At 63.9% G+C, this 10,696-nt stretch overlaps 1 protein-coding gene across 2 annotated transcripts; it reads right to left on the reverse strand.

The window, feature by feature from the left end:
* Window positions 1-407: 407 nt before the first annotated feature.
* Window positions 408-7,667, reverse strand: MYBPH (myosin binding protein H). Of its 2 annotated transcripts, none has more exons than XM_008268559.4 (11): window positions 7,124-7,667; window positions 6,907-7,041; window positions 6,230-6,397; window positions 3,859-3,947; window positions 3,431-3,626; window positions 3,110-3,249; window positions 2,479-2,638; window positions 1,570-1,706; window positions 1,269-1,455; window positions 1,014-1,053; window positions 408-656 (listed from the first exon to the last, which is right to left on the reverse strand). In XM_008268559.4, the coding sequence occupies exons 1-10, from the start codon at window positions 7,413-7,415 to the stop codon at window positions 1,037-1,039; spliced, it is 1,521 nt and encodes a 506-aa protein (XP_008266781.1). In that variant the 5' UTR covers window positions 7,416-7,667; the 3' UTR covers window positions 408-656; window positions 1,014-1,036. The 2 variants fall into 2 exon arrangements, with proteins under 2 accessions (XP_008266781.1, XP_008266782.1); XM_008268560.4 differs by having other exon boundaries at window positions 408-659; window positions 7,124-7,496.
* Between the last annotated feature and the right edge of the window lie 3,029 nt (window positions 7,668-10,696).

A 10,696-nucleotide genomic window follows, 5' to 3' on the forward strand; every position in this document is an offset into this window, starting at 1 on the left:
GATCTGGGAAAGGCCTGGCCTGCAGCCTCTGTGCACAGGGCCTGCTGGAAGGGGTTCTAGACCCTTCTGTTGGAGGCGGGTGTGAGGCCATGAGGCTAATAAAAGACCGGACCCTGGCGGAGATCATGTGCTGTCAGGGGCGTGGGGGCGGCGGGGCGGCCTCTGGGAGAAGCAGTAGTGGGGAGGGGATGCGGAGGCTGTGGGAGCCGAGGTTCCCTCCAGGGTGTGTCTGTTGCCATGGTTACGCATCCAGGTGACAAAGCCCGAATCAGACGGCAAGAGCCTGAACATGCACGTGTCGGGAAAGTCCCCGTGACATCCAGAGCCCCCTCCCACGGCCCCCTCCTCATGGGGACATTCGATGGCGCCCGGGCGACCCCGTCTTTCACGCTCAGAGAGGCCCCTCCTGCTACACCACAACGCCTTTATTTGAGGGCTTCTTGCCCAGCACACAACGCTGCAGCCCTCTCCAACCCCCACACCCTCTGGGTCCCATGCACCCTGGAAGCCTGGGACGCCAGCCTTGGCGGGGAGGGGCCAGCGGCAGCGGCAAGGACGGTCCCACGAGCCGGGGCTGTGGACTAGGGTGCCTTGGGCCTCTGTGGAGTCAGATCCCGGGCCTGGGCTGTGGGGTCGGATCCTAAAGGCTGTGGCACCTGCTTGGAGAAGGTGCTCGGTGAGCCTGGTGCGGGCAGAGCTCGGCGCTACTGCCAGAGGTGCCGGTGGGGGGCAGCAGGGGCGGCACTGTCTTCCCTCCCCAGACCTCCCTCCCCAGCCTGCCCCCGCAGTTCTAGATGCTTCCCGATCCAGAGCTGCAGAACCAAGCCTGGGAGGGGAGGCAGGGCAGGGGCTCCAGGTCCCCACTGCTCTGTGAGGAATCCCCTTGCTTAAAGTCACTCGGAGCCGGGCGTGACCAGCATTGCCCGGCCCTTCGGTGTCACGCGTGTTTCTGCACATGTGTGCTAGCTGCCTGTGCCTGCACGTGTGTTCCCCTCCCTGGCCCAGCCGCTCACCTGCCTCCTCCTCCCGTAGCTGCTCAGTGTGTGGCCGAGGCTGGAAGAGAACCTGCAGGTTAGAGCCTGGGGGAGGACGGGGTGGAGGGGAACCGGAGGGGCTCCAGGTTACACGCCCTCTCCACGCCCCCACCCCACCTCGCACTGGGAAAGGCGCTCAGACAGCCCCGCCTGGGACTCCCCTTCTCTGCTGCCTGGGTTCGCAGCTCCCAGCAGGTGGCTCCTCTCATTCTTGCACCCTCCTCAGACCCTCACCTTTGATCTCCAGCCGGCACTCCACGGAGGCCTCCCCCAGCGCATTGACAGCCTTGCAGGTGTAGACGCCTGAGTCAAAGGGGCTGGGCTTGCGGATCTCCAGGGTGCAGACCCCCTGGTCAGAGACGGCCCGGTACTTGGGGTCACCCTGGATGTTCATCTTGTTCTTCATCCAGATGATCTTGGGCTGGGAGACAGGGTCAGGGCAGAGCTGGGAAGGCTGTGGCTGGGACGGGGCCATCCTCGGGGTTGGGTGGAGAGGCCTGGGGGATCCCGCCGCCGCAGCCCGCCGGCCCCTCACCTTGGGCGATGCCCGGACACTGCAGAACAGCTGGGTGCTGTAGCCAGGTGTGGAGGTGCGGTCAGCCAGGGGCTGTGTGAACGAGGGAGCTTCTGAGAAGTCTCGCTCCACGAATCCTTTGGGTTTGGCCACGATAGCTGGGATAGGGGAGAAAATGGGGCAGAGAGGGTCCGGGGGCACATTAGGATCGGCCTCATTCTCATCGTTGTGCAGCAAGGCGTGGCTGAAAGATGGAATCCAGAGAGAGGGGAACGCCTCCCAGCGGCGGAGGACAGAGAGGAGAGGGCGGGCCAGAGGCGGGCTGACCTGGCGGGAGGTGGACTCAGAATCCAGGACACCACATTTTGTGTCTGTCTGTCCCTGGGGAGCTGAGTGGCTTTCCTTTCTTAAACAAGAACTTCTTCCGAGTTCTATGCAGCCCAGGCTGATATTAAAAAGGGTGCATCTGCTGGAGCCCACGCAGCCATGGGCGAGGGAGGCATTGGAGCACGCAGGGCCACAGGGAGAAAGGCCTGGGACTTGATGCTCGGTGCCTGCTGCACACGGCCAAAGAGCACAGCAAATGCCGGAGGCTCTCTGCCCACAGGCACGTGGCCCTGCCACCAAGGTCCCCTGGGACCCAGTGACTGTGGTATTGGCAGAATAAGTGCACGGCCTCCTGCTCATTTGCATGGGTCTGCTGTGATGCATTTGTTAAAATCCGTCCGCTGCATCCATTACTTTCACGCCACGGCAGTGTGTGCGCATGCGTGCATGTGTGCCTCTGTGTGTGCGTGAGGGTGTGAGGGTGTGTGTGTGCACACATGTGTGTCAGCACCAGGGAAGGGGAGGGCAGCAAAAGTCCCAGGGAGCAGGCACCCAGGAGAAGGCAGAGAGACTGGAGACCCCCCGGAGGCCAGCTGCACCCACCTGCCTTCTGGATGTGGGCAAGCTCCTTGGTGACCGCGGCCGAGTCGCTGAGCCCACACAGGTTTTCAGAGAAGACCCGGAAGGAGTAGGAGTTACCGATGATGAGGTCGGAGACGGTGCAGGTGGTAGGGTGGTAGCGCTCCAGCACCGTGAACCATTGCTGCGGGGGGCGGACTGGCCGGTCACCCTCACCCCCTCCCCCGTCCTCGCCCTCCCAGCTGACGCCCCAACCTGGGGAGACTGAAGCAGCCGATTTAGACCTGGGGGACCTTGAGTTGGGACAGGAGGCCCCTGGGGGACCTCTCTGGGGTCCTCGGAGAATTCTCAGCCTTGTTACTCAAAGTGCGGCCGGATGCACAATCTGAGCGTCCCCTGGGGACTTCTAGCAGGGCGGGGTCTCAGCCCCACCCAGACCGCCCCTGAGCAAAGCTCCCAAGTGAGCTCTCCGCACAGGAAGTCTCCAGCACTGCGGCTGCCAAGCTTGGGCAGAAGGGAAAGTGGAGCCGAGAGAGGACGAGTCCTGCCCAGGCTTCCCCCGCCCATCCTGGAGTCTGGGTGGGTGGTCCTTAGCTGACTCAGCGGGGGGCCTTCCGCTCCCTCTCCGGACCCCACCTCACCCCTGCAGCCTCACCCCTGTCTTTTTGTCCGCCTTCTGCACCGTGTAGCCCAGGAGCTCCGTGTTGCCTGTGTCCTGGGGCGGGGTCCACTCGAGGGCAGCGTTGCAGCCCCAGACATCCAACAGCTTGATGCTGATGGGCGGCCCAGGCTTCTCTGCAGGACCAGAGGGCAACCGTGAGCACAGCAGGGCTGCACTTGCCGCTGAGTCCCCACACCCTGGATTTGGCTCCTGCCACACTCCCTTAGCCGTGCTCTCCCAGCCATCAGCCCCATCAGGGGGAGGATCAGGGAGCTCTGGTCCCCGTGAGGCAGCCTTGTCTCCCTGGCCCCGTACCGATCACCAGGATGTCGATGGCTGCCTTGGCCTCCAAGCCTTCCAGCCGCACGGTGAGCTCGTAGCGACCGGAGTCAGAGCGCTGGGCCGAGCGGATGAAGAGGATGGAGTCCTGGTCCCCGCTGCGCACATTCATGCGTTTGGTGTCCAGGGCCTGGCCGTTGTGTGTCCACGAGGCCTGGGGCTTGGGCTTCCCCTGACAGGAAGGAGCCCTCAGGGTGAGCGCGGGCAGGGGCAGCGGCCCACACCCACCCCGTGCCCGGGAGCCCCACTGGTCTCAGCCTCAGGAGCTGTCCTCAGCCAGGTCCCCTGGGGGCTGCCTGCCTGTCCTGGGGCTGTGCACAGTGGAGAGTGGAGGAGGCCATCCTGGCGGGGCCCAGCTAGACTCCCAGGGGACTCCGGACATTTCCCAGGCTCCAGGCACCCACCTGGAAGGGGATCTGCAGGTTGATGGCCTCTCCCACATGGCGGAGGTAGGTCTGACGGAGGTGGCGGGGGACGCGGATCTTGGGGGCCTCTGCCTCGGAGCAAAGAGTCTAGGCTTAGCACAGCAGTGGGACAGCTGGTGAGGGCAGAGGCCTGCAGGAAGGCTCCTGGGTGTGTCCCAGCTGCCTCCTCTCACCCCCCCCCCCCAACCTGATCTAGGGGCCCAAATCCCAGTGAGGTCTTCTGGGAGCTGAGAGCCGGCTGCTGGCCGGGCAGGGCAGGGCTGCCGTGGTGTGAACTGGTAGGCATCCCGGGCACTCCCGCGGCGCCTTGACCCTGCCAGGCTGGGATTTGCCACACAGCCCAGGCATTCCCCAACTCCGGACGGTCCTGGCGGCCTCTCGGTCTCCCCCTGGTGGGGAGCAGGTGCTGCACCTGTTGTACTGCACTCCTGGGCTAGGCGACTGAGCCTCCTGCCTGCGAAGCCAGCACCCAGCACCCAGCACCTGGCACAGCCCAGGACTTTCCAAGCAGCCCCGGGAACCCCGTTTGCCTATTCCTCTGTCTCCAGGCCCTATTGGAAGGATTCAGATGCTTCCCTGATGCACCCCTCCCACAACCTTTCCATCTCGCAGCTGGCAGGTCCTTCCTGGACTGTTCCAGCCCCCTGCCTTGGTAGGGAGTCACCTTACACCCACCTAACCAGGGGCACCCACTGCAGCCACCAGGCAATACCAGGGAAGCTGTCGAAGCCACTGCCCCTCCCCCTGGCTGGGTGCTGGGGCCAGGGCTGGGGCTCCTCAGGGGCAAACAGGTGGCCACAGTTGGCTGGTGGCACGCAGGGTGCGGAGGAGACAGTGAGAAGGGACAGTGTGTCTCCGAGGATTAGCTGAGCGGGCACTGGGCTCGGGAGCATCAGGCTTGGAACGCTCCTGGGGCAGCTGCAGGGGGTCAGGAATGCTTGGCAGCCCCAGGTGGCCGGGAGGGACAGCTGGGCAGGGAGGGTCCTGGACGGGGCCCCACCCTGTCCTGCCCACAAGGAGCCTGGCCGCTCCCTGCTCGCTCATGGCCTCCCCCGCCTCTTCTCTCCAGGAAATCCCCTCCTCTCCTGCCAGAGGAATTTGAATGGAGAAAGGGTGCTGCGTCTGGCTGGTTCCTCCGACGCGCTAGACCCGGGAGGCTCCTCTGAGCCTGAGCTCCCCGGGGCCCTGGGGAAGGCCCAGAACCTCCTGACCGGGAGGGTTTACCTTGCACTTGCAGCCTAGAGCCAGCCCAGCCGGGCAGCTGCTGCCCCAGGAGAGCGATGTCTCACCCAGACTCGGGGGCTGGGAGCGTCCTGGGGGTTTGAGAAGTGCCAGAGAAGATGCACGTGGTGGGGGGTGGGGGGACACGAAGCGCTCCCTGGGGGCCTCGAGTGCCGGCATTGCCTCTGAAGGGCTGGGTGATCTTGGGGGAGATCCTGGGCCCCCAGGGGGCCTGCTTGGCTTGGGTGCTCCAGCTGTGAGGATCTAAGCTCCTGAGCCCCAAGGCTGCCCTGCCTCTCAGGCCTAGAGTTGAGGGTTTCCTTGACCCTGAACTTGACCCCTCCTGTGGCCCTGGTACCCTCTCCTCCCAGAGGCTGCCTCCAGGATCCACCCACACCTCTGCCAGGCACTGCCTGCTCTCTTTGGGAGAAATGAGAGGAAGGTGGAGAAGGCTCCGGGCCACCTGCTTGCCCACATCTCTTCTCACCCTGGGGCCCTGTTCTGTCCCCAGAGACCTGAGATCAGACCCAGTGACTCACTGCCATTAAGAGACTGAAACTTGATCGGCCCTGGCAGGGGGCGGGGGCAGCACTGAGACTAATGCACCCTGCAGATAGAAATATCAGCCACGGGGAGAGCAGCTGGCCCCCAGCGCCCAGTGGGTGCTGCCCTCTGGGGATGGAGACGCCTTCGTGGGCATTCTGCAGCCCCTCTGCTTCTTCCCGCCAGGGCCCTCCCGCCGGTTCCAGATCTCGGAGGAGAGGCAGGAACCCGGGCCATAGGAAATGGGGGCATGGAACAAGAATCTAGGGCTGCTGGGGGACGAAGGAGACAGGAGGAGGAAGAGAGAGGGTCTGGGCTCTGGGACCCTGGGAACCTGAGCTTCTTTCTGTTGGTGGGCATTGGGAAGCCCCTTCCCCAGTGCTCGGGCCACTCAGGGAAGTGGCTTCTGTGAACTCCAGAGGCCCCTCGCTGCCCAGGAAGCTGGAACCTTCTACCGGCAAGAGGTGATCGGCTGTGGCCCGTGCGTGTGAGTGTGTGGGGGTGGGGGAGGGGGTGGCTGCCCGGGGCCCTCTGCTTGTTTCTCCATCACATGAGGGCGGGGGGGCAAGGCGAGGAGGGGTCTTACCAATGGTCTCCATGATGTGGATGGGCTGGCCCAGCACGGCCGGGGGGCCGGCGCCCGCCAGGCTCACTGCGATTACGCGCAAGAAGAACTTGTCTCCAAGAGCCAGGTTCCGCACGGTCTGCTGGGTCACCATCAGAGGCCGGGGGTTCACAGGCACCCACTCGGAGGCTGAGGGGCGGGGAGAGCGTGAGGCCTTGGCCGTGCGGCTTCCCTTCTCGCTGGTCATCCGGGGAAGCTGACCCCCCCTCTCTGGGCCTGTTCCCCAGCCCCAACTTCTGATTGTGCAGTGGCATCAAAGACACATTCCAGCCCTACAATCGCAGCCAGAGAGGAAGTGGCTGATGGCCCAGAGAGGGCCAGGCATGTTTACGAAGTCACACAGCAAGGCAGGGGGCAGAGGCAGGGGCCAGGCTGAACCTGGCTGTCAGGGCTGGGGCAGCAGCAGCAGCAGGAATTTGGCTGGGTCTCACCACGCCTCCCCTATTTCTGCTCACCATCTCCCCCCCCAGCTCCACGGCCCCTCTCCTGCACCACCCTCCGAGCAGGGTCCTCTGCAGCAGAGGGACCCCAGTGGGGCACGTTGGGCAGGGGCTGGTGCATCCCCGCCTCTGTGAGCCCGGGTCCCGCTGCCCTCCCGAGCCCTCTGCTGGGGTACACCCGGCGCCCCCAGCACGCACCTCCCTCTCGGCGGAGTTCCAGCACGTAGCCCTGGATCCCCAGCTTCCCCAACTTCTCGGGGGGCTCCCAGCTCACGGTCACAGAGCTACTGCTCACGTCCTCCAAGGCCAGCCGCAGGGGGGCACTGGGGATATCTGAGTGGGAAGCCGGGTGAGTGGGGGAGCCCCTCCTCTGCCCGCATCCCCGCCTCCCCAGACCTGCCCCTCCTCTGGTCACCTTCACTGGAGGGTGCAGGCTTAGTGGCTGCGGGGGCTTCTGCGTGGGCTTCTGCGTGGGCTTCTGCGGGGGCTTCTGCGGGGGCTTCTGCATGGGCTTCTGCAGGGGCTGCGGGGGCCTCGGGGGCAGGCGCCTGAGAGGCAGGGTCCTGTGGCTGCGGAGGCTGCCCCTCCGTGGTGGGGCCCGAGGCTTCCGCTTCTCCGGACGGCTCTGTGCTGGGCACCTTGGCAGGCTCAGACGTGGTGTCCTCTGGACCGGAGGCAGGGGCCTCGGAGGCGGCTTTTCCCGTCATTGTTGGGCTGGCTGGGCTCAGGCTGCAGCGAGCAGGGCTCAGCGTGGAGGGCCTGGACCTCCAGGGTGCCTGGGCCACTCTGGTCCAGGCTTATATAGCCAGGGGCCGCCCCACCCCCGCAAACGATTCCCAGCTGTGGGGTCAGGTCAGGCGGGGGGCTGGGAGGGAGGCTTCCAGGCCAGGAATAGCTCTGGGGGAGGAACCACATGGGCCCCTTGAGGCGCGTACTACCTCGGCCATCACCCTGGCCAGGCCTCGCGGCCAGGGTGCTGCTGCCCAGTGTGGGGAGGGCACAGATGGGTGAGCTGGGACATCACTGGGGGCCGGTGCCAGGTGTCCGGGCAGTGGAGAGAGCGTCTATCTGGGGACGGACACTGTACCAGGCTCTGTGTGTCTGCCTCTCCTGGCCACCTGTGTCAGGGCTTCTCACCCTGGGGGCTGGGCAGGGACCCTGGAACAAGCCTTCCCCTGGGGTCCGCACTGACCTGGTCCCCACAGGCCCTGGGCTCTCAACTGTTGCCCTGTGTGGGTGAGGAAGTGAGATGGCCAAGGGGGGCCTGGCCTTGGGAGGGGGGGGCCGGGAGGGGGAGGATCTGTGGGCTGTGCCATAGCACGGCAGGTGGGCAGGACGGACAGAGAGGGGAAGGGGACCCAACTCCTCTTTTCAGTCAGGAACCCACCCTGACATACGGAGCCCATTCCAGTGGTAATGGCCTTGGTCCAGTCGTGAGGGACGTGTCCCATGGCCTGATGGTCTGGGAGCCTCTGGTCCACTGTCAGCCTCCCCTGGGCCCACGCTAGGCCTTAGTGCCCCAACCTGTGCGGAGCACCCTTCGTCCTCGGGGGAGGGTAACATCACAGGTGCCTCTGCAGGAAACCAGCTCTCAGAAACTTCTAGATTCTTTGAAGCAAAGGCATTCTCAGTGTGGGGAAAACGAGGCAAGTGTAACCAAGTTTCTAGCTGTTGGGTGGTGACTTTAAAAGCTATAGAATTAAGAACATTTGGGGCCGGCTCTGTGGTGTAGCGGGTAAAGCCGCCGCCTGCAGTGCTGCCATCCCATATGGCCACTGGTTCAGGTCCCAGCTGCTCCACTTCCAATCCAGCTCTCTGCCATGGCCTGGGATAGCAGTAGAAGATGGCCCAAGTCCTTGGGCCCCTGCACCCATGTGGGAGACCTGGAAGAAGCTCCTGGCTCCTGGCTTTGAATTGGCTCAGCTCCAGCCGTTTCAGCCAACTGGGGAGTGAACCAGCTGATAAAAGATCTCTCTCTCTCTCTCTCTCTCTCTCTCTGTCTGCCTCTCCTTCTCTCTCTGTGTAACCCTGACTTTCAAGTAAAATAAGAAATAAATCTTAAAAAAAAAAAAAAAGCGAAGTTTGTAGGGAAGGGAGGCAGCCCTGGTGTGGTGACATGGACGATGTGTCCACCAGGCGACCTCCTGGGCTCCATTCCCAAATGCCCGAACCTGTGCCTCTGCGGCCGCAGCAGTAACATGGAGACATAACCAAGTGTTTGTGCAACTCTAAAGTGAAATTTGGGGTACAATGAGAGAACCTCAGCTGCACCCGATAACGCAGGTGACCTCACAGCTCTCCCGGGAGCAAAGACAGCAAGGCACGAGAAATGCAGTCCTCTGCGGTAAGGTCAGAGAGCAAGCAAGGTCAAGGTCAGCACAGAACCGGGGGGGGGGGGGGCGGCCTTAGGTGGAGGGCCAGGGGCTGTGACTGTGGGGCCTTCGGGGTGCTGGAGTCTTTGCTTCCTGTCCTGAGTGGTGGCCACACAGATTTTCACTGCACGGGAATTCTTGTTTAACACATACATTCCTCACGCCCCAGTAAGCGTTATGTCCAATGATTTCAAAACAAATACCCCTGTACTTCGTTTGGCAACACGCAGCACACACTGCCCCCTTCTTGGGGCTGGGGGCACAGGAGTGTGGCTGCCCCTCAACTTGGGCTGTCCTCACTGGGACCAGCGGTAGAGGGCCCGTGCCTGCTGCCTGGTGACTCAGTGCCCTGCTGGGTAGGGGGTGGGCCCCAGAGACCCGATCGCCAGCCTTGGCCTCTGAGTCTGCAGCTATAAGCAAATGTGACTAACCCTGGAGGCCCCTGAGTCAGCCCTGCAGAGCCCGGCCTGGGATGGGGGAAGGGTGGCCCCAGGGGACAAGGGCTGGCTGCCCAGGAGGGCTCAAAGCCCAGGCCGTTTAAAGACCCTCGTGTGGGGGGGTGGGCAGTGGGCAGGGGTTGGGCAATGCTTGGTGCCACTGGCCAGTGGTGAAATACTGTGTACCCCCCAATCCCACCCCCACCCAGAGTGCTGGCCAGGTCCCTGCCTTCCCTGCCTGTAGTGGGGCGATGACCTTGGGGTCAGCTGCATCTGCCCGGCTCCAGCTGGTTCAGATTTCAAGGCCACCAGTAGGCATTTCCTTCCCAGCACCTCACACCACAGTCACAAACCACCAGGCCACCTCAAGATCTCTCCAAGTCACAGACCTCGCGAGCATCAGGGAACGCACAGACAAGTTCTCTTCGGTTCCGGAGTGCGTGTCTGTCCCCTTTTTGGATCAACGTCTCCCTGGGAGCCTGGGAATTCAGACACCCGGGGACAGCACCTCTCCCTATAAAGGCTGGGGAAGCAGCCGTCCGCAGAGCTCAGCCCAGCCCTCCCTGCCTTCCCCCACCTGAGCCCCAGGCCAGCTGGAGTGGAGGGGCTTTGACCACTCATGGGTGAAAGGAGCAGAGGGAGTGGGGTGGGGCAGGAGGAGCCCAAGGACTTGGCACAGAGCACAGCCCTGGGGACAGCCCACGGACTCCACCCAGCAGGGCAACGGGACGTGTCACCTGCAAGGTAGTGAGCTGCCTGTCTCGGGGAGGCTCCAAGGCCTTTGCCCAACTGCCCTGCAGAGCAGCCCCGGGAGGGAGGAGGGGGCATGGGACGACATCCGGGGCCCAGGGCTGTGCCTGGTGCTGTGGTGGGCTCCCCCACCTCCCCAGGGTGGGAAGAGATAAAGCGCTGGGGCTGAAGGGCCTGCAGGAAACCCCAAGTTTCTTTCAACAAGGAGCTTGACTGGGAGGTCCGGATGGCGGTGACGCAATGCTGGAAGGCTCGGGGAAGGCCAGGGCTGGTGAAGCGGGGGCTGCTGGCATCCCCTTGGGGCTCCCCTGGCCCGGCGGAGGACATGGCAGCCTCAGCTCAGCAAGTGCTGGCCTCCCAAGCTCAGAAAGAGGGATCCAGAAGAGGGGCTGAGCTGGGCCCGTCCCACAAAACAGACCAAGGCGGGGC

Source organism: Oryctolagus cuniculus, chromosome 13 (assembly GCF_964237555.1).
Source record: "Oryctolagus cuniculus chromosome 13, mOryCun1.1, whole genome shotgun sequence".
NCBI lineage: Eukaryota > Metazoa > Chordata > Mammalia > Lagomorpha > Leporidae > Oryctolagus > Oryctolagus cuniculus.

Excerpts from the sequence above, each read along its gene's own strand:
- MYBPH (XM_008268559.4), bottom strand. The coding sequence starts at position 7,415 with ATGACGGGAAAAGCCGCCTCCGAGGCCCCTGCCTCCGGTCCAGAGGAC. Across the intron at positions 6,398-6,906 it reads GGAACTCCGCCGAGAGGGAG|CCTCCGAGTGGGTGCCTGTG; the intron begins GTGCGTGCTGGG and ends CCCGCCCCTCAG. Across the intron at positions 1,456-1,569 it reads GTGTCCGGGCATCGCCCAAG|CCCAAGATCATCTGGATGAA; the intron begins GTGAGGGGCCGG and ends CCTGTCTCCCAG.